This window comes from Talaromyces stipitatus, genomic scaffold (genome assembly GCF_000003125.1).
Source record: "Talaromyces stipitatus ATCC 10500 scf_1105507295589 genomic scaffold, whole genome shotgun sequence".
Lineage (NCBI taxonomy): Eukaryota > Fungi > Ascomycota > Eurotiomycetes > Eurotiales > Trichocomaceae > Talaromyces > Talaromyces stipitatus.
The window spans coordinates 54,474-80,247 of NW_002990123.1; the positions used below are offsets into that span (position 1 = coordinate 54,474).

Consider the following 25,774-nt stretch of genomic DNA (forward strand, 5'->3'; position numbering starts at 1 on the left):
GGTTACACGGCTCCTAGCCCTATCCATGAACTGAGACGGGAACGCAGAGCCATGCCCAGCCGTCACAAACATCAAGGCACATCCTGTAACAAGGAACGAGAGACAACGCCAAGAGAGATAGATCTCTAGATGCTCCATCTCTTCTCAGGGCCAGTACATCATGTGCCTATGCCACGTGTGACACGTCAGAGTTGGTGCGGGAGAAATCAGCAGGGACTCTTTTTGCGGTTAGCATTAGCTTACTAACTAGACAAAGGACAAGTAGTGTACATAGTCTTGGCGCTGAACGTACACAAGATTCAGAGATCGTTCGTTCTGACAGTTCACATGATGTGAGTTGAAGAGCTGTATAAGATTATAAAGGCTTTTCCGGATATCTGAATAGGCCTTGGTTCGCTTGTTTCTCGGTCTTATACGACTTTTTTCCAGCTATGAGTGATGGTGAAATCACAAGCCATGCTACGGAGGCGCATGGTCGTGGAATATAATGAATTGGATTGTTTGGACACAATAAATTAGATTGTTTAAGGATTGACTTAGAATAGCTTGTATTCTACATTAATAAGGCTGAGAAGATTTACTGACTGTCCTATCTAGACGTTCTTCTAAAAGACTTGAAATGAGACCAATAAATCGTCCCCTGGGTGTTTCGAGGTCCTCTAACATTTGGACTACCCCGGCACATACCGGTCTGGAGAATATCGTAATCTTCGCAAGGTATATTGGCGACTAGAGCTCCCCGTATTCCTTTTAGATTCCGCTCCAGCGACCTTTGCTCGGCCAGTTTTGGATTTTATAGTATTTGTCAACTGGCACTTATGCTGCTTTTTCTTCAGTTTGGTAGAGTATCGAACCTGCAGGGCCATCTGCGTTCTTTTGGGAAAGTGTGCTGCAATGCTCCAGGCTGCTGCATCGAGTTGTAGTTGAGGCCAATAATCCCGCTAGTTCCGCCAAAGGCAATTTCCCTTGGCATCTGATATTTGGTCAACATTATCTGCACTCATGTTCACGGGTCTGAGGTCAAAGAGTTGTAAAATTCTCTGGTAAGGATCCGTTGTTGCAGTCTTCCGGGACTATTTTGGCCGCCAGTTTCTCTTGTAAATCAAGCTCATCTCGTTGCTGTTGGCTTGGCTTTCTGGCTCGGCGTGCCCTCTAGAGTATTTTTATTCAGCTCCATTGCTCTGGTGTGGCTGTCGATCTCCAATCGTAAATCTCCTAACAAGGCAGCTCACAGCAGGTCCTGAGCGGCATCCGCAAACTTTACAAGTGTTTCAACCTCACAACAGGGGGTTCGCAGCCACATAAGTCAGTCTGCCCAAATGTCTATAATGTCTGTAAAGCCCGGCTAAGGAACCTAATGTATTCAGATAAAGGTAGAACACAATACACACAACTTACTAAAAATTTCTTCTTTTACCGTCGTTGTAAGGTAGTATCTGGGATTGGCCTGGAGTAAATCCGATACTTGGGCTCCTTGCAATGGCGGTCCCAGAGGCAAAAATCAACATCCATTGCCTGACACAGAACACGCAGATTCTGCGTTCTATCAATAAACTCGGGTTCGATGACCCTGCGAGGAGGTCTAACCAATCCCCAAGACCATTCCCTGAAATTAATCTGCGGCTGTTTATGAAAATCACCCTCGATGGATAAATTTGACAAAGATGGGAAGAATGTTCTCTTATTGCGAATCACGGCTTCCAGTTGTGGAACTAGAGAGTCTAATTGACTTGGAGACGTGTCTTCGAGAGATAGAATCTCTACGGAGGATGGTAGAATCTCTGTCAGGGGCAGTTTAAGCACCTCCTTCCTTTCGTCTTCCCAAGACATGATGTTGGGTGACCGAAGATCGATTTCTGTCAGGACGGAGAACTCGGCCAGTGAACCAAAAAATAGATCCTCTTTAGGATAGCCGCAATAACAATGGCCTGCATCACGGTCGAAGAGTAGTTTTAACTTTCGCAGACTGTCTCTATGGCAATAAAGTGGAGGGTAGAAGACCTGGGGATTAAAACCGTCGGGCCCCCCAACAATACCATCGGCGTGCAAGTAACTGAAACTCTCGAGCCTCGAGCATGCACGTACCAAATAGCTAAAGCCGGTGTCGCAGTTACTCAACTTGAGATCAATCTCATTGATATTCGAAAATCCAGAGGATAAGTCTAGACTATTATCCTCTTGGCTGATATCGCCAACAATCATATGGCCATAGAATCGACGCATCTCTGGAAGGCAGAAAAAAGGCAACGCGTTCGAAGGATCAACTCCACCTTGGGTATCCCACCAAGAGATGCGGACCTCCTTAAGCGAGGGGAAAGGAACCTGTACGTCGAACGGTTTCTGTCTGCGAATCGCGCGGTCTAGAATCTCACTCGTATATTCAATGGTTGACGAGTATTCGAACTTCAACTCCAAACTCTGCAAGCGCGGTAAGAGCACCAATAGGAGGGCCACCCACGGATGATAAGCCATTCCATCTTGAAGATCATTAAGCCATTGTAGTTTCTCCTCTTCCGAATGACATATGGTTTGTAGGGCTTTGAGGAGTGTGGCAGGTTCGCATTTCAAGCTTCCCATACGACTGCAAAATTGTGTTTGCTTTGAGAGTAAGAGTAAATATCGTACGTTAATTGCGCATTGAGGGTGTTGGATAATATAATGAACTATCTGGCTGAGCTCCCCAAGGCACGGGCAGCGAGATTGAATCGTGGTAAAAATATGTGGGAAGAGGACACTGTAAATCCGACGACAGCATCGTGCTAAATTGAAAGCATCTTGATGGAATTCGAGGTTTTGGGCGACAGCCACCAGGATCTCTGCAGGAAGATCAACAATCATATCGCTTAAATTAACTGGAGTCGCGTTCTGGCAGCGATACAGAGTATAATAGTGGGATGCTTGCAAAAGGCCGAAGAATCATGACAGGATTACTTTAATCCACTGGGCTCCCATTGGATATCGACCGGTCCTCGATATACTCTGGTTGATCAATCAGTGCCAAGAGCCCAACTTGTTGCCTAGGAAAAAAAATTTGTGTGCCGCGGCGTCATGCATGCTTGAGTGGTCACTGCTGATCCATCAGTGATCGATCACTAAATCCATACTGTGCAATACCTGCAAATCCTGCAAGAAAAGGGTTTCACCGTCGGATGTATGCCGGCTGCTTGCTTACCATCTTTCAGATCGAGTGACTAAAGCTTATTATTACCCCGAGCAAAGAATTTTCAATATTCATCCATATTGCTTAATGAATGAATGATGTTTATTACGCCCGGAGGGACTAACCCTATACCTACTGTATACCTAGTCAATTTATAAGCCATCATGAAATTTCGTTTGTAGTTAAGCTCTGAGTATTAGAGTAACCCGTAATGTTCCAATCCAGACTTCTGGCATTAACCTCCATCAAGACTTCAGGTCTAAGTGTTAACAACAGCTTCCTGCTCTATTTCTCAAGTTCTATATCATATTTCATTCTTTACGGCCAGCAAATGGCGACTCAGCCTCTGACTCAGACTGAATATGATCTTCCTGTTAGACTCATACGGATTACCATACACACCACTGGCAAGTTTTTTGAATCCGATACTCGAAGTGGAAACCACGCAAGTGCGTCTCAACATGACGAAGGCTGGCTCAACCGATACAAGGGGAACCTATACAGTGACATGGTGCGATTACGACGTGTCCAACAGTTCTGTCCGAGACATTGATATCACACCAGTCCAAGGCCTGACAGTCCGTCACATCACAGATCTAATCACTCGAAATGGTCGTAATAGATACATGCTCGCTCCTAGCGGAGTAGGCTGCCGTTACTGGGTGTAAGAGTCGCGCAGCCTTGAACGTGGAGAGCAAAACATTTGACTAACATTCGGAATCAAAGGTCAACTGTCATAAATGATATTGCCGGGGCTAGTTACATTTCTCCTTCCAGCAGCATTACTGGCACTGCAGCAATGGGAATGCTGCGATACAACTACTAGGGGAAAGAATCCAGAGTATGAAGAGATTGTTCCGGGAAGATTTGTTTGAAGATTATAACATAATCTAAGTTCTGTATTCTCATTTTGTTGTGCTTTTTACCTGTGTTCTCGTCACATTTATGATGACTAGCTTATTTTTGTAACTGATATACGCACTCTTGAATATCTGTAGGTTATTACAAAAATGGTTGAAAATTGGGATGGAATTCTGATGTGCTGTTTCACTTAACTAAATAAGCTCCAGAGCGAAGACTAAGCTTCTTGCTTCACAATCTGGATTAAAACTAATTACTTTGAAGAGGGCACCCTGCTTTCATTCTTCAAGCGACAAAAGAGAGTTGGCGACTATCGGTCGCAGGAGGGCGAGCGAAGGTTTTTAAAGGTGGTAGCCATATTTGGCTCCTTAACAAAATGAGGGCCAGGGAAACGGTGAAAAGCGTAAGCCAGTGGTAGCGTGCTCGCAACGAAAACCGTGCCCATAGCCTGGAAGCGACCAACCCTTGGGAGTAAATTCATTCTTCAAATGATTCAGAATGGTTGCGTTTGAATCAAGATAGGTTTGTAAGATCCCTTTCAGTTCAGCCACCAGTGATGCGAGGAGTAGAATCGAAAGAGAAATCGTGTGGAAAATCAAGTTCATGTCTGCCTTTAAAAGGGCTCTCCACAGCATAAACTAAAATGAGACAAAGTCAGCACTGGATCGATTAGTTCTTTCTCGATGCAGCCCGCAGACATGAATAGGAATTCGCCCATGTGTGAATCAAATTAGTCCTGCCAGGCCCGCGAACCAAACCAGTCCTGATGGAGTATCGAATCGAATCTCCTTCCATTCCGAAACATAGAGGTCAGTTCAAGCGCGGTCGATCAGGGTCCTAAGTTCTTATTGGCAGGTACAAAGCAAGAACTACATGATCACTAGCGAGTATTTTCCTAATGTAGTTAATGGACTGACGTCATATTCTATTGTTTCAAAGGAGTCTCGATAGCAAGTATGTACTCTATAAACAGTGCTGTATATTCATGGGACCGTCAGGGTGGTATGGCGGTCTGAGTCTATCGGTTTTTGTCCATTGATAGCTGTCGGTATAGCAATCTTACCTATCTCGGCGCGGGAATGGGATATAGTTTATCCGTGCGCTATAGCGTACGGAGGATAACTACATCTCACCACCCGCATCCCCCTAGTTCTTAGGATTAGTCGCAATATTAGGAATTCAGTATTACTGGCTCAGTCAGCTTGTTGGATTAGCTGTCCTTCTTAGATCTTGCGATCTAACGAAGGTAAACCAACAATAGCACAATGAGTAAGTTAGACGAGTGCAAGCAGGAGCAATTGTAAACAAGTACTTGTAGGAGCGGTAGGAGACAGGTACAAGCAGGAGCGATCGCAGATGAGTGCCAGCAGGAGCGGTAGCAGACGGCTAGACCTACCACTTACGTCATGTAATCTACTTTTACCCATACAGAGATAACTTCATATTCATAACAGGGATGTGGCAGCAGGACAGCTTTTGGAGACGCTGGCGTCTCATAGATACCTGAGAGGGGTGCTAGATCAGCCATACTATGAGTGTTTTTTTCTTTTGTTTTTTTTTTTTTTTTTTTTTTTTGATAACTCAGATCTTTTGAAGATGTCCTTTAGTAAAAAGTTGGAAATGAGAGTGAGTAATGGCGGATAATGAAGTCTCTTTCGGAAGATAGACTACAAACTGACCTGGAAAATCAGAAACTCTTGATGAGCTAGTAGATGTCTAGCTCTAGTTACACTGTACGTTTTAAAATTTAAAAATAAAAAATCCGTTGTCTCTGTCATTACATTTCGAGTGTGTTCACCTACATCTCCTACTATGAGTCATCGTATCTCTGATGCGTTTCATATATAGACCTCTAAAATCAGTTCCTCAAATTTTTCTACTACCGTACTTTCTTCTATCTATTGACAAGGAGATGGGAAATACTGATAACCTGCATAAGAATATGCGGAACAGAGCCTTGGGGTAGTTGACAGCAGGAACAAGGGGATCCATCACATTAATCGACTACTTACCAATGGCACCAAATTTCTCGACAGATCAATAAATGAACAAGTGGACTCCGCTGCAAATGCTGGTTGGTTACGTTGCGGGCGAGGCCGCGAAGCAGTATCAATGTGCTGGGTATTCCCATCTGGTGTCAGTGATGTTCCTGTTTGGTGTCAGTAATGTTCCCATTTGGTGTCAGTATGTTGATGCCAGTCAGTAAGAATGACTCATAAACTGTGACTCACATTGCTAAGAATGTTCTAGAAGCACAGCGGTGATTTGCTTCAGTGGCGATTTATTCTATGACGTCAATAGCTAAAGGGAGGTGAGGCTGACGGGCAGTCATATATTAAGGACTCGTTTTTTATACTGGTTATCGTCTGACCAACCCTGCTGGCGAAAGAAGGGTAATAAGCTGAAGCGAGTAGAATCGGAAGGAAAATTGGGTAGGAACTCGAGTTTTGTCTGTCTAAAAGCCATCAGAGGGGTAAAAATATGATGGCACCCGCGTAGCATGGAAATTAGCTTCGTCACATTCAGGCATTCAACAAGGAGACAGAATTCAGCGCTGCAGCCTGCAGACAACTAAGAGTAGAAAACATACGCAAAAACTGACAGCAGCTAGACAAGATTGACCACTCAAGATTGCCTCAGAGAGATTAGTTATCACTGTGTTTTTAGACAGGTGGCTTACAAAGCTCTGCTCACAGTTCACGAGTATGCACAGTGGGGTTATCGATCCCCATTGAGTTCTGAGATAATAGGCTAGTGGTCTTTCGCGGTCATTGGCTGTGGGCAGCCTTACTTGTTTGTTTGTTTGTTTGTTTGATTCCTCAGGCTTTTCACGGCCATAGTTTACTGTTCATAAGACCCACATTATCGATAATGATTGGTTGTAACGGTATCTAAGATAATCCGCGATCCGTAACCAAACGTCTGACTGATCTTCATGCCACGTCTTCAATAATTCAGGTCCAACCATTGTGCATATTAATGGCTGACGATAGCTCGCCGGATTACAAGGGCCTCTTGCAGCGAGCAGAGGAGTTACTTCGGCAGGCGGAAGATCGAGAACGACGGGAAGCAGAGTTACGCAGGCAGGAAGCAGAGCTACGCAGGCAGGCGGAAGATCGAGAACAATGGGAAGCAGAGCTACGCAAGCAAGCCGAAGACCGAGAACAACGGGAAGCAGAACTACGCAGGAAGGCAGAAACACAAACCCAACCAACAGCTTTTCGAGAGTTTGTCCAAGCTTGCCATGAGTTGTTTTCCCAACAAATAGAAGTTGGCACGCCAACTAAATCGACAAAGGGACATATCCCGGCTCCAACTGGAAAGTACTGCCCAACGCGACTTCGCCTTTGGTCGGAATGTCCATCTCAGCAGCGAGAGATCTACAATGCTGTCTGTGATTACCTACAACCAGCGGGAAGAGAACCTGCTCGATTGTTTGCATCCCTTGCCGAATTACATGGCATTAGTCGGCGTTTCTCTCGCCGAGTGCTCAGAAGTGAAAAAGATCTAGAGAGCTACGAACGATTTGCCGTGGAAGACCATGTCCATGATATCATAGCGGAACTGTGCAAAATACCAGCTGCCCAAGAGAGATTCCGGCTCGGCAATGGGATTACATTTGACAACCACGTGAATACTCTGAACGAGCCTGAAGATGCTGATGAAGAAGTGTTGGATGCATCGAGCTCACAACGTCCGAGGGCAGATCAATTCTGTGTTCATCGAATTGACGGTACCACCAATATCTTGCTCACCACTGTTGAGTATAAACCGCCACACAAGCTATCTGTCGAAAACCTCCGAAAGGGTCTCCGGCCGATGGAGTTTTGGAAAGAAGTCGTGAATCGGGACGACATTCCTGTCGGGAAGAATGAAAAACTAATATACAACGCCGAACAGCTAGCCGGCTCGGTGTTGGCTCAAGAATATCATGTGATGATCCAGGAAGGACTTGAATACTCCTATATAACTAATGGCCTGGCCTTGGTTCTTCTCCGCGTTCCATATGACGATCCCAGTACTCTCTATTATTACTCATGCGAGCCGAACATGGAGGTAAATGTGGACGATTCTGCTAGTTTCCAGCAGCCTGCAACAACAATTGGCAGGGTGTTATGCCTCTGTTTGATGAGTTTCCATTCCCAAATCCGGGATCAGGCCTGGCGTAATGCCGCGAGATCCCAGCTACATATATGGAAGACGAGCTTCGACCATACGCGCTCACAGATTCCTGACGAAGAACTGCAGGAAGCCCCACCAAATTCAGAGTATCCGAGTTCGGAAGCCACTGGCTCCGAATACTTACCATCCTCCCCATTGGAGTCAACTTCAGAGCAGGCCCGTCGAATCTCTTCCCGATCTCAAGGCACATGCGTGGACCCCGAGATTCCTCAGAGAGAACCGATGGACTCGTCTGATTCTGATACGAGCCCGGCAACTCACGGCCGAAAGCGAGGCTTCAGTCAAATCATGCCCTCTCCGCCAAGCCAACGTTCAGCAACACGTCCAGCGGACTCGACTCCCCCCAGTGATCAACGCCAACAACACACATCCCGTTTCTGTACACAGCGATGTCTGCTGGGTCTCCAACAAAAGGGCACACTGGACGGTTCCTGTCCGAATGTTCATCTCCATCGACATGGCCAGGAGGAAGACCGGCATTGTATTGACGCTAACGAACTAGTTCAACTGCTGAAGGACCAACTTGATAAGGATCTTGACCACAACTGTACACCTCTCGGAGTTTGTGGATCGTACGGTGCTCCATTCAAGATTACATGCGCTGCTTATGGCTACACGCTGGTTGGAAAGGGAACCACCTCCCGACTCTGGAAGGAAGTCTCTCGTGAAGCAGAAGTATACGAGGTTCTTCGGAAGGTACAGGGACTTGCAGTCCCGGTGTTCCTTGGAGCAATTGATCTGGATGTGATCTATTTCCTCCATGGAGCTGGAGAAATCCGGCATATGCTCCTTATGGCTTGGGGGGGGAAGAATATAGGGGTGGGCGAGAGGTTGACTGAGATCTCAAGGTCGAGGACACTCATCCGCAAACTCGGAGTAGTGCATGGCGATTTGCGACTTCAAAACATGTTGTGGAATGACGAACTGGGTCGGGTCATGATCATAGACTTTCATCGATCTGAAATCCGCCGGCAATTGATAGGAGAGCGCGTCCATTCTTCAAAAAGGTCACGTGATATCCATGATGCAGGGCATTCTAAACGCCGTCGTCTGCTTTACACATGAAAAGTTGTATTGGTGATGACGGAATCAAGTACCAACTATGGTCAATGAGGCAACTCAATACCTGGACGGATGGGAATAGTTGGGCATGTTGACGTTTATCTTGATCGCAAAGTTCTTTTTCTATCCACATCGACATCTCGATCACAACGTTGGTGTTCGTTCACGAATCAGATTACAGAAACGATCCGCATGCCGAGCACTATATTCATAGACTCATGGCTTATCGGAGTTACGAAGCATGATCAAACTTTACAGGATAGACAACGACGGGTCTGTCGGTACTTGAGTTGTGAGGAGGAACTCAGAACAAGAGTGTCTGATCTGCCGAAAGAGGGTCAACGATCGTCTAGTTTCTTCATTTGGTACCGCGCAGAGCCGGAATCAACATTCCCGTATATCATATGTATCATTGTGGTTTACCAGCAACATGCTCCAGCATATCCACTACCATACACGTTACTTTGTAAACCAGAGCCTATTTTTGTCAGATAACCGGGATATCCGGCGATGTAGAAGATAGGCTATTTGATCAGGTCAACCAGTCACCTCAAGCTACCTACACTTCAGCAAATAAGGAGTCATCTTCTTATCAGGGCTCAATATAGCCCTGATAGTTTACGCCTCATGATAGCTCACAAAAGACCCCGCCAAAAGTGTCTATAAAGGACCCGGCATTGAACCTGATGTATTAGACAGGGACAGAGAGACAGAACCCAATATACACACAATCTTGCTAGTCGCTTCTTTTCTTTGATCCTAGTAAGACACTTTCAGGATTGGCCTGGAATGAGCCGGCTAATCCGACAATTTTGAGACATACGGTACATATTATCTCCGTATCAACATTGTTCCTTGACTATTCTACATTTAGTTAGTCTCTTCTTGGCACTGTTTCGGCAGAAGGCGACGAGAGATGCAGTCGTTGTTGAGTCTGCAATCCGATGTATTGAAAATGAACACCCTATTAGGGGCTTGGCTGGTTAGGTGGATGCTCAGCATGTTTAGGAACAGAATGAGAAATTGCAAACTGTGAATCACATTCGGGTGCAGCCATCTGAACAGACATATGATGTAAGCAAGCTGTCTCAAACATGAGGGCACTGTTGGCTATATATACCTGGCTTCTCTCCCGGTGTCACCATCTCAATTCATCTTCTACATTTCCCTCAAGACCAGTCTCATAGACCTCGCCATGACCCGGACCGTGGGTCCCTCCTCGCGACCCGCGACCCTCACCGCACCTGAGGGTCATAGAATCTTTGGAGGGTCACCCGCCAAGCGACCCTCACGGCCCGCATATGCATAACTTTCTCACGCTTTCCCTAATTAGGATGGATAACTCTGCTGACACATATTCATAAATTCGTGTTTCTTATACCTGTTTCGTATGTCCGACTACGAATCCATTGTTTTCTATCAAACCTCTACGTATTTTTATGAAATATATCTTCTGAATAAACCTTCTTGCTTGGTAATACTAGATTTAGACCTTTTTTCTGCCTGGGAAAAACCGTTGTGGTGTGTATTGTGAAGAGTTGGAGAGAGAGGCATGTAACGATGGGAAAATATATATTTTGATTATAGAAGGTAGTTGTATTATAATCTAAAGAAGTTCGAACTTTGATATTCTTGGTTTGTAGCCTCAAACTTCCGATAATCCTGACTTAATTATATTGAACATCTAGTATTCACTCTCTACATACCTATGCCGTGTCGAAATTGAGCGAAATATATCGATCATGCTCAATTATGTTCTGCCAAAGTCGTAGGGTCGCGAGGTCGGCCCTCAGGATGACCCTCACGAACCCCAGTTCTAGCCAATTAGCATGAGGAGTATCAAATGTGATCTGTCATTTTATCTCCTTGCGTCTACTCAATAGAGACAGGCAATTGTCTACAAGACTCAACTACTCCTGAGTCCTTTGCCGAACTGCAAAGGAAATCTGGTAAGTCTTCTCTTCTTCTAACCATTGTCACGGGCTGAGCCTGATGTTAGAGTTCTTGAACTGCACATATGTTTGTTCTCGATAGAAAGGCATTCTTACAGGAGTTTTTATTAGCCCGAAGGAGTCACTATTAGTCCGAAAGGGGTGGAGCGCTCTAGCAAAGGATAGGATGTAAAAGAGCCTCCAAGGCCCTGGCAGAGTAGGGCTTCCTTTCCCTTCTCCTTCTTATCGAATTCTCTTGGTATGTATAGCTCCTGATAGCTTGCACCAGCGGCTCTAGGCCGTCACAACCATCGTCACCATGTCCCAGTTTTCCGACGCATTCTTATCTACTTATAGGGGTCCATCACTCGGATTTTCTTAAATAAATTGCTGATGATGATCCAGGTCCAAATCAGCTTTACTCCCCTATCCCGTCTAGAAATTAAGATACCTCCCTTCCATCGTCTGAGCTTCGAGTGGCACCTAATTATCTTCCTCGGATTTGCCTAGACCGGATCAGATTATTTATCATGTACTCCCTGGAAATGGGCAATGAATTCGTGCAGTAGTGGCTTCAGACTGATTTTAGGAAAAAGAGATAGATATCTTGGGATGCGAAACGAGCTGCAAACTGCTGGAAAAACTTTGATCAAGTAGTATTTGAAAAAGATAGAAAGTCTAAGATTATGTGCTATTAATGTCAGAAGGTGCTTGATCACCCTGCGTCGGCTCACTCAGGGACATCTTCAATGAACAAGCATTATAATGGGATAAATTGCCAGAAAGCTGCCTCAGCTACAGGAAAGAAACCAAACATTAAGCTTGCATTGGAACATACAGTATGTCCAAGACCTGACTTTGACAGTAAGCATCCCAGTTCTAACCTTAACATCTAGGCGCAGAATGCAACAGTACAAAGATTCGATAAGTGAGTTTGGCAGCAGAAGCTTGCTCAGCTCCTCACTGTATCGCATCTACCTTTTCTTTTTTTTGAGTACACTGAGTTCCATGATTTAATCTCCTACGCCTGGCTAGCACCATCAATGCCAGAAATTCCTTCCGCCAAGGTTATGTGCCGGCAGTTTCGAGACCTCGTTCGTGAAAACCAAAAGAGTATCCTTCAAAAACTCCCTTCTGGTGTGAAGCTATCACTTGCCCTAGATTGCTAGACATCTCTATTCTAACAGGCATTTATGGCGATTACAGGATACTTTCTCGACAAGAACTGGGAATATCATGAGATATTACTAGGATTTGAACACTTGCATGGATCTCATTCCGGTGCAAATTTGAGTGTAGTGCTCTTCCAGCTGCTACAGGAGCATCAGATTACTGATTGAGTGCTTGCGGTAATCACTGACAACGCTTTGAATAATGTTACTCTCATGGCAAGTGTCCACGAGGCGATTGAGTCACTACAATCCTCGAACGATGTTGTTATCATTTGGGTACCCTGTATTGCACATGTGATCCAGCTGAGTCTCAAAGATCTCCTTGGGAAGATGAAGGCTGCTCCAAAGATTGATACAGCTGAGCAGACATGGTCTGATGATCGGGTGGATAGTCTTCGTGCGAGATAGCAGAAACGCGAGATCGTGGACACTTTGAATAAGGTGCGACATCGTGGCTTTTATCCTCATTCATTATCCTAATCTGTTTCTTAGATTCGAAGCCTTGCGATTTATATCAACGCGAGTCCTCAGCGCCAAGAGTCATTCTACAACTTGCAAACCAAGGAGCCAAAGCTTGTGCCAATCCAGGATGTTGCTACTCGGTGGAACTCCACGTTCTTAATGCTTGTACGCGCAAAGAAACTCCAGTAGACCTTCGATACTTTCTGCTCCCAGTACGACCAAGAGCACTTTGCCTTGAGTTAGGAGCAGTGGTGGTAAGTAGACTATCTTATCTGCATTCTTTAGCCTTTTCACCGATTTACGACCCTTCTCTCGAAGTCCAAGGATGTTATTATCTATTGGGTTTTTAAGGTCTACAATAAGTTGTTTGACCACCTGGAAAAGTCAATTAGACAGCTTAGACAGAAGAGGGTCACTTAGAAGCAGGTGATGCTTGCATCTCTCGAAGCAGCAAAGGACAAGCTCTCAATCTACTATAAAGACACTGACAATATAGATGGTTATCTCTACGCCATTGGCACCATTCTTTCTCCACAGGATAAACTTCAGTTCTTCTCAACCGCAGACTGGGACCCAGAGGAAGGCGGAATTGATTACTGAGCAACTTATCGCCAGAGCCTTGAGTCCTCTCTCGAGAAGTACTCGGAGAATCTTGCCCAGGAGCAGCAGATATTGGGTGCTCCCCCAACAAGTACGGCAACGGATGAATTTGATTTAGCCTGTATTTGGGACGAGTCGCAGCAATCTCAGATTCGACAGCCAGTTTAGTCTGACGAGCTTGCAAGATATCTTGACAGCAGTGAGTGTCTCTTGATCTCGATGGGAATAATTACTGATTTCTCTTTTAGACACAGTCTCAAATGCCCAACCTCGAACCTGGTGGAAATATTACCAAGATGAATTCCCTGGAATGGCGAGGCTTGCACGAGATGTTCTCTCTATTCCAGCTAGTGGTGCAGGAGTAGAGCGGCTTTTCAACTCTGCACGAGATATCTGCCATTATTGCTGAGGCTCTCTACAGCCTCAAACAATCTCAGATCTTATGATGTATATGTGTACATCACAGTTTGAGATTCATGAAGAGGAGCGAATAATACTCTCTGAATATCTTTTGACTTAGGAGATATAGGCTGCAAAGGAAGAGAGAACTCAGCAACAAATCACTGTTGATCCAATTAGTGATGATGAAGAGGATGAAGGGCTTTCTATAGAGCCCCGAGCAACTTTGCATGGCCCATCTACAAAGGCACTTGGCAAAAGACGCCTAAGGGATATAGCCGAGGATGCGGAAAGTAACCAGGAGGATGATAGTAAGGTTACGTCTCTGCTAGAGATTCAGCATCAAGTGTTAGGTAGAGTTCGCAAGCGTTCAAGGTTGCTTAATGGATATGAGATGTAGAACATGTAGTTTAATTTGTTTAATTCATCTGTTTAATTCATTTAATTCATTTTGATTCAATGCTTTCAGGGTGATTAGAGCTAACCAAGTAGACCTACAAATGCTGTAATTGAGATACGCAAAAATACTGCTAAAATCTACAGAACTCATGCACCTCGTGACCTGATGATGTTTGCACTGTTTTACGACCCTGAGGGTCGGGTCGTACCATCAACGACCCTCCCCTTATGGAGGGTCAGGGTTGGGGCTGATGACCCAAGAACCTCCGTGGTCCGGGTCGCGGTCCGGGTCGTCAGGGTGACCCGCGGGTCGTGGCGAGGTCTACAGTCTCATACGCATCATTTTGGCGAAATAGTGATTCCCACTGCCTCAGCTGAACACAGTTATCTTTATCTATTTCATTCGGCCAATGACAGACTTCCTATCAATGAGATGCCAACAAGGATGGCATCATCGCATTACTCTTCAATGAATATCAATTGATGATTATAGATGAACGATCATTGACTCAGCAATGTTGATGATCACGCACAAGAGAAAGTGAGTGAAGAATCTCTCATGTCAATCATATCCCCACTATCTGCATTCTTATGCATTCAAGGCAATTTAACAACTTTCGAGGTCAATGTCGAATAGATACTACCGATATAAGAACTACTACTTATTTATTTTTTGAGGCACCTTTCAGGTATGGAGCATATTGGTTGGTATAAGTATATCTCCTTAATTTGCTAAGAAATCGTGACTAGTTAGCTATCTCGCTCCGTTGGCCGTGTTCACATCTAATTGAAGTAGCTATTGACTTGTTCCGTCCCATTTACCTGGTTCATGAACTTCTGACTCATTTCCACTGCCTTCTGAACATAATGGTATTGCAGCTGTTTTGCTTTGACAGCTGCTAGCGCATGGCCCACGGACACAATGTTGTTGATCTAAGACGAAAGATGAGCCGTGATCACAGCAAAATGTGTTCAAACATACCTGTCAACCATTGAGATCTAATTTTGCTAGCTTGACTACCTCTTCATCGCTCAGGTCTGACGGACCCCGGACCGTACGAGCCCGATCAAGTGAGCTTCTCCAGATCCCCATCCGCTGATCCTGCTTCAAACCTGGATACTCGACGGTGATGTGAATACGACTCAGGATCGCAGGGTCGAAGTTTGAAGCTCGATTGGTGGTGAGGAACATCACCCCTTCAAACCATTCCAACATTCGAAGGAAGACGGCGACAATCCCATTCATGAAGTGGTTCTTCTCGGTCCGAGTTTCGAGAAACACGTCCGCTTCGTCAAGTAAGAGGAGAGCATTCCAGTGTTTCGCGGTTGCGAAGATCCCCTGCAATCGTTCCTCAAGCACACCGGCATTGTGTAGTAATTCTCCCGCAGATACCTATCATGATGAGAATGCAGTCCTGATGGCGATCGCGGGATAAGAAGACCTACCGAATACAGCGGCCGCTGGAGCTGTTCCGCAACAGCTTGCGCGGTCAGTGTCTTTCCGAGGCCGGGGGCTCCACTGATAACGATTAGTGAGTACGAACTTTCGATCGCTCTTGAGTCATACTTACTGGAGCATCACGGACAACCCTCTTCCCTTTCCAGGTACGATATCGTCAAATCGTGGACCCTCTGCGATCCCTAGGCGACTCATCGCTGATGCAATGATGAGTTCTTTATATTCCGGCTTGATATCGAGTCGGTCAAAAAGCGAAGTTGACCACACTATATCTTCGATATCCATGACGGCAAATTCACCTATGTGGATGCGTTAGCAGTCTGTAAAAAGTCGTTCTCATCTCCTGATCTCACCCCAGAATTTATCGCTCAAGCAGAAGCCAGGAATCGTAGGGGAACAAATCAGGTACTCCTCATCTACCAAGTCTTCGTTTGATACAGTGCTCGTTGGGGTAGGAAGGTGATCGCAATGTTCAACGGACACCGGCTGAACCACGAACAGAGGTTGCTATCGCCTCTGATGTATTGAACACAGGACTATGGTCACGATCCCACCCATGGTCTCGGGGGTCGACCTCAGGGAAGAGGTCCACAAATGAAATCTCCTCAAAGCCTTGCATCATATGAGCAGATGGATCGAATGCTCCGGGATTCAGAGTCGTCTCAATTTTCGGCTGCTGGTAATTTGGCTTCATCCGACGGAAAAATGCCGCATCGATCATCACACGGCTATCGATATTGCGCTTTACTTTTACGTCGTCCTGCACCACAAAGGCTTTGCCTTTGCAGTGGTAGTGATGGGACCCACGCAAGCTGTAAAACTTCTTACCGCACGCAATCAAGTCAGCCTTCACTTTTCCTTTTTGAGGGTGATACTGCAGAGGGAAGCAAGGCAACGACGTGATACGCCACGCCAGCGAATTTGGGAATGTTGAGGTCGATGGACGCGAAGCCAACTTTCTCACCATCCGAGTCCAGATACTGGCAGTCCAGGTTGAAGATCGGCCCAAAAAGCGTGGTTTTCTCCTCTCCAATGCCGAATCGAAGACATCGCGGCTTCCCTGTTCCATCACAGGTCGTATACACAATCTCATTCGGCTTAAAAAGAAACCAGAGCAAGTCGTATGTGATCTCTCCATGCTGCAGTAGGTCGTAAATCTGCTGCGAGAGCGATGCATACTTTTCTCGAATGTAGCTGATCACAAGGTCTAGGTGCGCGACTTGATTTTCTGCTGTATCTTTTGTTTTTTGCTCCCGATGAGCTTCGAGGTCGGGCAGGAATTGAAACAAGAAGTGAGGCTCACTCTGTTGGGTATTCAGTACCGTAACATATGAATGTGACGTCCAATCCATACCATTGACTTATCACCCCTCAAGTTGACGGCTTTCACATCTTTGAAAATTGCTCGTAAGACGTCCTGGAGATATGCCGATTTGATGTCAACATGGGTCATCTCCTTCCCGTTTCTATCTACAGAGGTTCAGTTAATGGACATGATAGATTTGGTTAGGCCATACCAATTTCGAACCGCTCTACCAGGACATAAGTGTCTAACTCATCCACCGCTTTCTCTTCATCCGCACTACGATGCGTAAAGTCCCCCAAGGCCTTATTCCATCTTCAGAATGTGAGCTGCGTCCATGCCTCATGGGTGGCATACTTACATTTGACGAACTTTCTTGACCTCCAGTCTTGAGGCCTTTTCCATTCGTGGAGAGCTTTGAGTATTGGCCGGCCCAGACTCTTCTTGATCATCAAGCACATCGTCCCCCGGCGTTCTTACAGTGGGAATTGGGGTACATCCCTGAAGGAGCTCCGGTGAGGTTAAACGTTGCGTCGTCGGTAATGAAGGGGAGCTTTCCACACCCAATGATCCGACTCGTTCCTGATTCACGGCATCCCTTCCAAATAGGTGATCCCAAATCATTGGATGGGGCGTTAGGCCAACGACTGAATTCTTTGAGATTGGAGATTTGTAACATCTCTCCCTGTTCGGGCGCAGTGCCACCTTTCGCTGGATTTGAATTGTCCAAATCTCCGTCGCCAGACTCGACTCCACCCTGAAGTGCTGTTTCTGATGCAACAGGATCGGAACGCTTTTGCGTGGATTCTTCATCGGTACAAGGCACTCTTCCGTATACAAGATGCAAGATGAGATGCAATAGGTGTGTGAAATCAGGTGACTGATCTCTCATGGCCGGGGCGGCCGAATGGGTATCTGCGCCTTCGCATGAGTTGTCACATTATTAAGTGAGGAGGGCGATATACCCCTGGAGTCGCTATGCTTCTCGTGTTCGCAGTCAGCAAGGCCCGTTTGATGTGAACTTGACATTCTTTTAGCTTCTACTGCAGCCTCTAACAGCTCAATCAGTTGGCGAATCGTAACTGGTTCTGAGCCGTCGTACCGCGGAGTATTAGGGGGCGTTCTGGTTGCCACCAGACTCAGCTTCGAAGTGTCGACGGCCGTGTCGGAGGATTCTCCGTCTCGCGCCGTCACAAGACGTTCCAATCGGGCCTTAATCGAAGGAGCCGTCTGGGAGTCTGGTGCCAAGCCAGGGTCCCTTTTCATTTCGGAGAGTAATTTTTCAATTTTAGTGACAATCGGTTGATTACTCTCTGCATGCTTTGGGGGAGACCCGTGACTTGGACTGTCAGGTGGCGTGGCCACTTGAGCATTGGGAAGTGCTTGTCGTTCTTGGGAGCTCGAAGCCATATTGAAAGATTGATCAAGAGCAGTTCACCGAGTATACTCAATACGTTGCTATGAGAAGTGTAGCTTGAGGATCATAGACAATGAAGAAGGGAAGAACCGGGGAAATTTGTGTCCTTTTATGCCTGACGGGCTTCACACGTACACGTCACTTCACAAATCTTGAAACGCAACGTGGTTTGCACTGTGATCAACTTCAGCGGTGAAGTGCAGATCATCTATCAGAAAGATTCACAGCTGCAGCTTGATGAGTCTAGACTGAGATGGCGTTCAAAGGCATACTCAACTCGGCTCGCTCTCTCAAAGCAGCTAGTCCGCATAATAGTACTGTGATAGGCCATTTCTTCCAAATCAAGTGGGATCCCAAATCTGGCACTAAGCAGTCAGAGCAAAGACTTGCCTATCCTGCATGCTATTACGACCCACGCTGTCAATTGAGCGACTCGGACAATGGATCAGGCTTATGCATACGAGACCCTGACTTTTCAAAATAGTCTCGCTATTCTGACTCAAGAGGCGGGTGATAGCTCACAAATCACACCGCCAAAAGATGTTTATAAAAACCCAGCTTTGAACCCTGCTGGATAGACAGACACAGAGAACTGAATACATATAATCTTGCTAGTACTTCTATTCTTTTCATCCTAGTAAAACTCTTCAGGATTGGCCTGGAATACACCGACTAATCCGACAACACCAACTCGCCTGTAAGGAACTGACAACGAGAAGAAATCTGATTCTGATAACTTAACTGAAAAACTAGAAACAAGGATAGAAAACAAGAGGACTGCTGATTCCCAGGACAAATCTATGGGCAGGATGGGCTCCTTATAAGCTTCATTCTACCAACATGGATTTTCCTAATCAGTAGAGCAGTGATATCTAAAATTAGCAAACAAAACGGCTTTGGATGTGCAAAGATGATTAAAGGAAACAACGAGATACATAAATAGAACGAGTGCCAAAGAGTGCTAATCATAGAAGCATGATATCCTCCGGAGAGCTAAGAAAAGAACAACGCGCAACTAGAAGCAAGAGAATCCAATGTCAGGGATAGAGCGAGAGCAAACCCTGACATTCTGTCATATTGATAATTCCTCCTGTCCAACTCTTAGATTGATCTCCTATTAAGATAGGAGGTCAAGTACTGGGTATCCAAGAGCTGAGCAGTGTAGAGTGTAAGAAGGTGCATCAAACGGATGTGGGATCTATATTTGGAATAGATCTACTATCTACTATACTCAACAACATAAAGCAAAATACTACATAGTAGAATAATTCTGAATTTTATGTTCTCCACCTCCTACCTATTATAGGAGGTACAATTTGTAATAACGTTACGAGAGGGATTACTGAAGGCAAGCACATAAGATAGGGTATGAGCATCTATCGTTTATATATAGGTTTCCATGTTGTCTCATAGTTCCTTGATTGACCATGACCAGCTGGACATTGACCATAACTAGCTGAAGTATCCACACTTTCCCCACCATGCTGGTAAGGTATTGGTACATACTGTAATGAGTCTGTCAGGCATGCTGGTTGTTACACAATTATATTTTTATACCTGGTATATATCTGGCCTTTTATAGCTCTGCTACAGCGCGAGGAGGCTTTAACACTTCTAATTATCAGCCCCCCATCTTATTCTTCTGCTCTGAGAGACACATCCCCACAACATACTTAGGAGAAAAGTTCAGCAAGATTATGTAGAAAGCTATACAGCATGTCTGGGGTATACATTACCACCCAGCAGTATCACCAAGTTGCAATTAATATTACTAGCAAACATATGGAGAAGGTTTATAAACTATTCAACCATTTTAATGATTATAGGGCTAATACCGATGTCAATATGGTTTTTGCATGGCAAAGTAGCCATCATCCTTTACGGCAAACTATAACATATAGACTGGATGGAGATCTATCAAGCAGTCGGCATCCTCCAGATGTTGGATGGCGCTGCCGCGTGGTTCCAACCAGGCAATATGACACAGGCGCAGATTACGACAATAACTCGCGACTTTGCGATGATTCAGAAACGTGCAGCGTGCCTGATCAGTGGTGCGTTCCGAACTACAGCGGCGGAGACGCTCAATATTGAGTTGTATTTGCTCCCAATCCGCTATCAACTAGATCAGCTCACCAAAGCCACAGCAATCCGGATTCGCACGGCCCCTGCTCACGGGATCCCAAATGGCATGCTCACACGACGTATAAATGACGAACTCGCGCTCGGTGGTTACACTCCCATGGAGGCTCATGCTTGGAAAACAGGCGGATGCTTAACGGCTCCCCCAGGAACCTTGGCCGGAGAAGGGGAGAGACGTGATGCATATGTCCAACCACCATGGCGAGAGCCTCCACATGTCGTAATCGATGAGCGCGAGATCGCGGTATCAGTACACAATCGCATGGTCAAAGGGAATTCGCGTGTGCTGATCTACACTGATGGCAGTAGATATCAAGGCTATATTGGGACGTCAATGGTTATCCCGCAATTCGGAAGACAACTAACAGAGTGTATTGGTATGGAGCATACGTCAACAGTGTATGCGGCGGAGGCCTGCGGAATCAAGTTCGCGCTCGAAACGTTGCTTCGCTTCGCAGAGGACAACGAACGGCTCAAAAAAGTGGCAATATTTTCGGATAGCCAATCTGGGCTCAAAGCATTGCGCAATCCACGAATGGTTCACTGGATTCCGGGTCACGAAGGCATTCCGGGAAACGAGGCGGCGGATCAAGCAGCCAAGCGTGCCGCGCTCATGGGGGCTCGTTTTCAAATTGTGCCTGGAGATATCAAAAACTGGATCATGCTCACAGCTGCGGCCAAGTGCTGAATCCGCCAAGCAAAGAATGCGTGGGAAAAGTCGTGGGACAAGCAGAAGAGTGGGAGACCTACCAAAAACTTATATCTAAACCCTCCAAGAGCACACTACAATACTGGATGTATTTGTGCAAAGCCAGGCCAGCAATACTTATCCAGCTTCGCACGGAGCGGGTAGGATTGGGGCACTATTTGTGGCGGATCAAAAAGCACGAGAATCCATATTGTGAATGTGGCTTATCTGGACAATCCGTGAAGCATGCACTCCTCGACTGCCCCTTGTACGCAGACGAACGAGAGCTCATGTGGGCGGAATCAAAGGATTCCGTCGAACGACCGATTTGCAAGCGTGATTGAGCGAGAAAGCGACGGCGGTTGCAATCGCGCAGTTTGTGTACGACACGGGGATGTTGGCTCAATTCCGTGACACGGATCCTCAAGCAATGGGCACATATGAAGAAGCAACAACAACAACGGCAGATAACGCCGAATCGCGCTAACGGGACACTGACGTGGGAATACGTACGAATGTGCAAGCAGTCGGCGTGAGCTCCAGGTCAGCTCACTCGGACCAGTGACGACGCTGAAATGAACTTTGGATCGAGGATTTCGGAGGAATCAGTTGACGAGGATGCGCTGCAGGGTGGTGGCGAGTTTGTGAATGTACAAATGGGTGAGAATCTGTACGTGAAATGAGTTGTTATTGGTGCGTGAATTGGTGCGGGATTGATTCATGAGAAAGTGGGATTTGTGGGATAGTGAGATCCATGAGAGTTGGATTCGTGGGATAGTTGGAAGTGAGTTGACAGATAGTACGGAGAGCTGGCGTAGATGCTTACACCGTTTAATTGTTTTACACTCGTTGTTTGTCTCATTTGTATTTTCTATGGCTCGCTCTGCGGCGCCCCTCCCGTGGCTGTGCCACGATTTTCTCGATGCCTGCAGGCTCAAACACACACCTGGATAGCGGCCCTTAAACCGTAGCTAGCTACAGCAGGTATATCAAATCTAAGTAACTAACTAACTATAGACTGGATGGAGCCTATCCCTAGTATATGTAGCCATCTCTCCTATAGGCCTATAAATAGACATCTATCTGGTGGCATGAATTTATCCATCTTTCTAGCAAGACTCTTCTATCTGACTGGACTCTTGCTAGTATTAATAGTTATAGATAGACTGTCACCCCGTGCCACCAAGCCCGCGACCTCACACTGTGCATGAGGGTGCGCGTCACATACCATACCCGATTTTGCTTCAAAACACCAAAAATCGCGAACTTTTTAAGGCGTGATAAATCAGCCAATATGGACAATACGAGCTCGCACTTGAAGCTTTACGCTCCTTGCAGTCAGAAGAAAAGCCAATATCAGTTTGGCTGCAAGAACCTATGGCGTTGATCCTTCAAATCTCAACAAACGTTTTCCCAAGGTTACTGTCCAAAATCTGTACAATATGACAATCAACGAGCATTGAACGAAGGGCAATTTCAAGCGCTTATAAGATGGATAAATCAACTGAAAAAGGCCTTCCACCTACAAATACAATGCTGCGAAGTTTTGCAAACGATATATGTGGTAGAAAGCCTGGAAAGAACTGGCCTAATCGCTGGCTAAAGTCTTATTCAGATCAGGTTATTTCTCGCTATTCTACAGGCCTCGAAATGGACAGGAAAAGAGCCGATAAAGCATGTAAATATGCTTTTTATTTTGAGTTTATTGGTCGGAAAATTGAGCGATACAATCTTGCCCCAGAACAAATCTATAACATGGATGAAAAAGGCTTCATGCTTGGGATGATGTCAAAAGAGAAAAGAATCTTTTCTCGGCGCAAATATGAGCTAGGGGGCCACAAGGAGTTTCTTCAGGATAAAAATCGAGAATGGATAACTACAATTACTTGTATTTGTGCTAATGGAAAGGCAATATCGCCTAGTCTAATCTTTATGGCAAAATCAGGGAAAATCCGGGATTCATGGCTTCGAGATTTAAATTCTACAGAACAAAGATGCTTTTTTGCAGCTTCGGAGTCAGGATGGGCCAATAATGATATTGGATATCAATCGCTTGTTGATGTTTTTGATAAAGAGACAAAATCTCAAGCAAGGAGGGGATGGCGCCTCTTAATCCTTGATGGTCACAGCTCTCATGTCAATATGGAGTTTATCGACTATTGAGATAGTAACGGGATATTATTAGCAATATTTCCGGCTCATGCAACTCATACTTTACAACCTCTTGATGTCGCTCTATTCTCACCTCTTGCGAAAGCTTATTCGAACGAATTGAAGAAATGTTAGAGGACTGTCAAGGATTGACGCGGTTTACAAAACGTGACTTTTTTCGACTTTTTTGGGCAGCTCGCCTCTTATCTTTTACGCTTGACAATATCGAATTTGCCTTCGAAAATACAGGTTTATATCCTTTCAATCCGGAGCACGTTATCTACAAATTTACAGAAAAAGTCAAATCCCGGCCGTCCTCAAGTAGATCTTTAGCTTCTGTTATCCAGCCTGAAGATTGGAAACGTCTTTCGAAGATTGGAAACGTCTTTCGAAGATTGTAAAGGATGCCGTTAGTGATTTTCATGATAAAAAGTCAAAAGCTAAACAATGAGATGTATCGAATTCAAGCCGAGAATTCTTTACTCACAGCACAAGTTGAAGGCTTACAAAGCAATGTTATGAATCTCCAAAAGCGCCAGAAAAAGTCAAACCTATTATTGTTAGATTTACCTACAGAAGAAGAAGGTGGTGCTGTCATTTTTAGCCCTTCTAAGGTTCAACAAGCCCGAGATCTTCAACTTCAAAAAGACGAGAACGCCGCGAAATAACAAGCTCGTAAAGACGATAAAATGCTTCAATAAAGGCCTGCAAAGGAAGCCCGAGAGTTAGAAAAGACTGAAAAAGCTCAAATCCGGAAAAAAGAGCGAGAACAACGCCAACGAGAAGCTGCAGAAAAAGAGCGCCAAAAAGAGGAGCAAAAATTTGCTAAGTTAGCTGATTTACAGCTTCAAATAGATATTCTCACTACTCTCATGCTCCGTACGAGTCGAACGGACCCGAATTCAAAGAAATCGAAGGCCAAACGTAGTGGTGAGGTCGAAGAGGAGGTTGTTGATGAGGTTATCACTACAAATCGTAGAGGTCGCCAGATTCGACTTGCCCACCGCTGTCGCTAAATAAAATTTACACTGTTAAATTCCTTATATATATTTACTGATATACTACAAAATTAATTATATTTTATTGTTGTATGTGTTGTAAAACGTCATAATATTTTATATGATAACCTATCAAAATCGGGCATCAGGCGGTGAAGGACGTTATAGAACGACTCTTAAGAATGGAGAACGTAAAATCCAAAGGAAAGGCCACAGGAAATCAAGGGCTCGAAAAGTGAGTGTTACTACGGTTCCTTTCCAGCAACATGTGGAGAATCCAGCCTCCAGTCGCCAATATAGCCTGCGACGGTCACGGCATTCTCCAATCGTTTTATTCCAGCCCAAACCCTCGACATGAACATCAAATATTGAATTCAGCGCTGATAAGCTCTATTTCAATAATTAGGTCGCTCCATGAATCCCCGAAAGTCATATTTTTTTGGCTGAATAAGTCATTTTGTTCTTGGATCTGTTTGCTTGGTTTGTTTGTCTGTATCATCGGGATGGTGGTTCGACAAGTCTGACACGGTTGCAGGCGGCTTGGCTGCAGCAGCAGCAAATACAGCTTCAAACGTGTCATAATCCAGATCTATCCAAAGTGCAATACTGCAAGCGGCTGGCTTTGCATCTGAATGGCTGCAGGCCTCCGCGTCCCTGATAGCCATGCTCTGGTGGCAGAGACACCAGTCAAAGTGGCTATCCTTAAAACAACGCCCCGTAAGTCTTAACCCGCATTCGGGACTTGGTCAGTTAGCAGTTTGCACTCCAAAACAGATCAAAGTCTTACCAGGGTTGCTGGCTCTCCATTTCATCGATCGCTGTGATAATTTCTTCGAAGAACTCGTGATCGTAATTCATAATTCTGAAGCGTGTTTCAAATGTCAATTCTGATCATTTTTCTATCAAGGTAGCACATATGAGATTTACCTCAAATACTATCTATCGACGACTTGTATATTTTTTTGTAAAGAATGATTTAATGATGTAGATGATGTAGAATGTTTAATATTTAAGGACGAAAATAAATGATTCTCAGCCTTTCGTAATGGTTGTGGCAACTTACAGTCAAACAAAGGACAAAGGAGCACATGATATATTTTAATTATTGGGTACGGAGTTGCCTTTTGCCATATCCTTCGCTGTGGGTCGAAAGAAAAATGCAGTCATTCCGGGAACAATGACTTGATAAGATCTTTCAATTGAAGTGGGGCGATCTTGCGAAAGTGTACGGAGTTAGTCGGTATCCTAATACGGTGCTGATGTGTCTAATATCCCCTGATCTCATACAAAGATCCGACAAATCACAGGCATCTCGGGCATCGCCGTCACTGCACGTTTTGCCCAATCACCGAGTACCTTAGAAAAATTAGTGAGGTTCTATGCCTTTG

At 45.3% G+C, this 25,774-nt stretch overlaps 8 protein-coding genes across 8 annotated transcripts, besides 8 other annotated features; 6 read left to right on the forward strand and 2 right to left on the reverse strand.

The window, feature by feature from the left end:
• Positions 1 to 1,332: 1,332 nt before the first annotated feature.
• On the reverse strand, positions 1,333 to 2,838 carry TSTA_008190 (uncharacterized protein; the record flags this gene model as incomplete). Its single annotated transcript, XM_002488659.1, has 2 exons — positions 1,333 to 2,598; positions 2,626 to 2,838. 2 exons carry the CDS (start codon positions 2,836 to 2,838, stop codon positions 1,414 to 1,416), a joined length of 1,398 nt encoding a protein of 465 aa, XP_002488704.1. The 3' UTR covers positions 1,333 to 1,413.
• Positions 2,839 to 5,559: 2,721 nt separating this feature from the next.
• Positions 5,560 to 5,596: a microsatellite.
• Positions 5,597 to 5,759: 163 nt separating this feature from the next.
• Positions 5,760 to 5,783: a sequence feature (AT_rich).
• A 1,029-nt stretch (positions 5,784 to 6,812) lies between these two features.
• Positions 6,813 to 6,835: a microsatellite.
• Positions 6,836 to 7,000: 165 nt separating this feature from the next.
• Positions 7,001 to 10,257, forward strand: TSTA_008200 (uncharacterized protein; the record flags this gene model as incomplete). Its single annotated transcript, XM_002488660.1, has 2 exons — positions 7,001 to 8,131; positions 8,180 to 10,257. 2 exons carry the CDS (start codon positions 7,001 to 7,003, stop codon positions 9,266 to 9,268), a joined length of 2,220 nt encoding a protein of 739 aa, XP_002488705.1. The 3' UTR covers positions 9,269 to 10,257.
• Positions 10,258 to 11,813: 1,556 nt separating this feature from the next.
• Positions 11,814 to 13,625: a mobile genetic element.
• Positions 12,582 to 13,241, forward strand: TSTA_008210 (uncharacterized protein; the record flags this gene model as incomplete). Its single annotated transcript, XM_002488661.1, has 3 exons — positions 12,582 to 12,765; positions 12,861 to 13,084; positions 13,116 to 13,241. Coding segments are annotated over 3 exons (534 nt in total), but the record flags the coding sequence as incomplete, so codon positions are not given.
• TSTA_008220 (uncharacterized protein) lies at positions 13,257 to 14,204 on the forward strand (the record flags this gene model as incomplete). Its single annotated transcript, XM_002488662.1, has 4 exons — positions 13,257 to 13,378; positions 13,448 to 13,521; positions 13,679 to 13,791; positions 13,960 to 14,204. Coding segments are annotated over 4 exons (554 nt in total), but the record flags the coding sequence as incomplete, so codon positions are not given.
• Positions 13,672 to 13,875: a mobile genetic element.
• Positions 14,205 to 15,011: 807 nt separating the features above from the next.
• Positions 15,012 to 18,400, reverse strand: TSTA_008230 (uncharacterized protein; the record flags this gene model as incomplete). The annotated part of the gene is made up of 11 exons (XM_002488663.1): positions 15,012 to 15,161; positions 15,250 to 15,621; positions 15,675 to 15,747; positions 15,800 to 15,986; positions 16,041 to 16,103; positions 16,171 to 16,561; positions 16,587 to 16,991; positions 17,042 to 17,157; positions 17,205 to 17,305; positions 17,352 to 17,817; positions 17,956 to 18,400. 11 exons carry the CDS (start codon positions 18,398 to 18,400, stop codon positions 15,012 to 15,014), a joined length of 2,769 nt encoding a protein of 922 aa, XP_002488708.1.
• Positions 18,401 to 20,123: 1,723 nt separating this feature from the next.
• TSTA_008240 (uncharacterized protein) lies at positions 20,124 to 21,237 on the forward strand (the record flags this gene model as incomplete). Its single annotated transcript, XM_002488664.1, has 2 exons — positions 20,124 to 20,271; positions 20,309 to 21,237. 2 exons carry the CDS (start codon positions 20,124 to 20,126, stop codon positions 21,235 to 21,237), a joined length of 1,077 nt encoding a protein of 358 aa, XP_002488709.1.
• Positions 20,320 to 21,321: a mobile genetic element.
• TSTA_008250 (uncharacterized protein) lies at positions 21,248 to 21,581 on the forward strand (the record flags this gene model as incomplete). The annotated part of the gene is made up of 1 exon (XM_002488665.1): positions 21,248 to 21,581. A coding segment is annotated over one exon (334 nt), but the record flags the coding sequence as incomplete, so codon positions are not given.
• A 1,162-nt stretch (positions 21,582 to 22,743) lies between these two features.
• Positions 22,744 to 23,511: a mobile genetic element.
• A 29-nt stretch (positions 23,512 to 23,540) lies between these two features.
• Positions 23,541 to 23,669: a mobile genetic element.
• A 171-nt stretch (positions 23,670 to 23,840) lies between these two features.
• TSTA_008260 (uncharacterized protein) lies at positions 23,841 to 24,404 on the forward strand (the record flags this gene model as incomplete). The annotated part of the gene is made up of 2 exons (XM_002488666.1): positions 23,841 to 24,002; positions 24,102 to 24,404. The coding sequence occupies 2 exons, from the start codon at positions 23,841 to 23,843 to the stop codon at positions 24,402 to 24,404; spliced, it is 465 nt and encodes a 154-aa protein (XP_002488711.1).
• Positions 24,405 to 25,774: the final 1,370 nt, after the last annotated feature.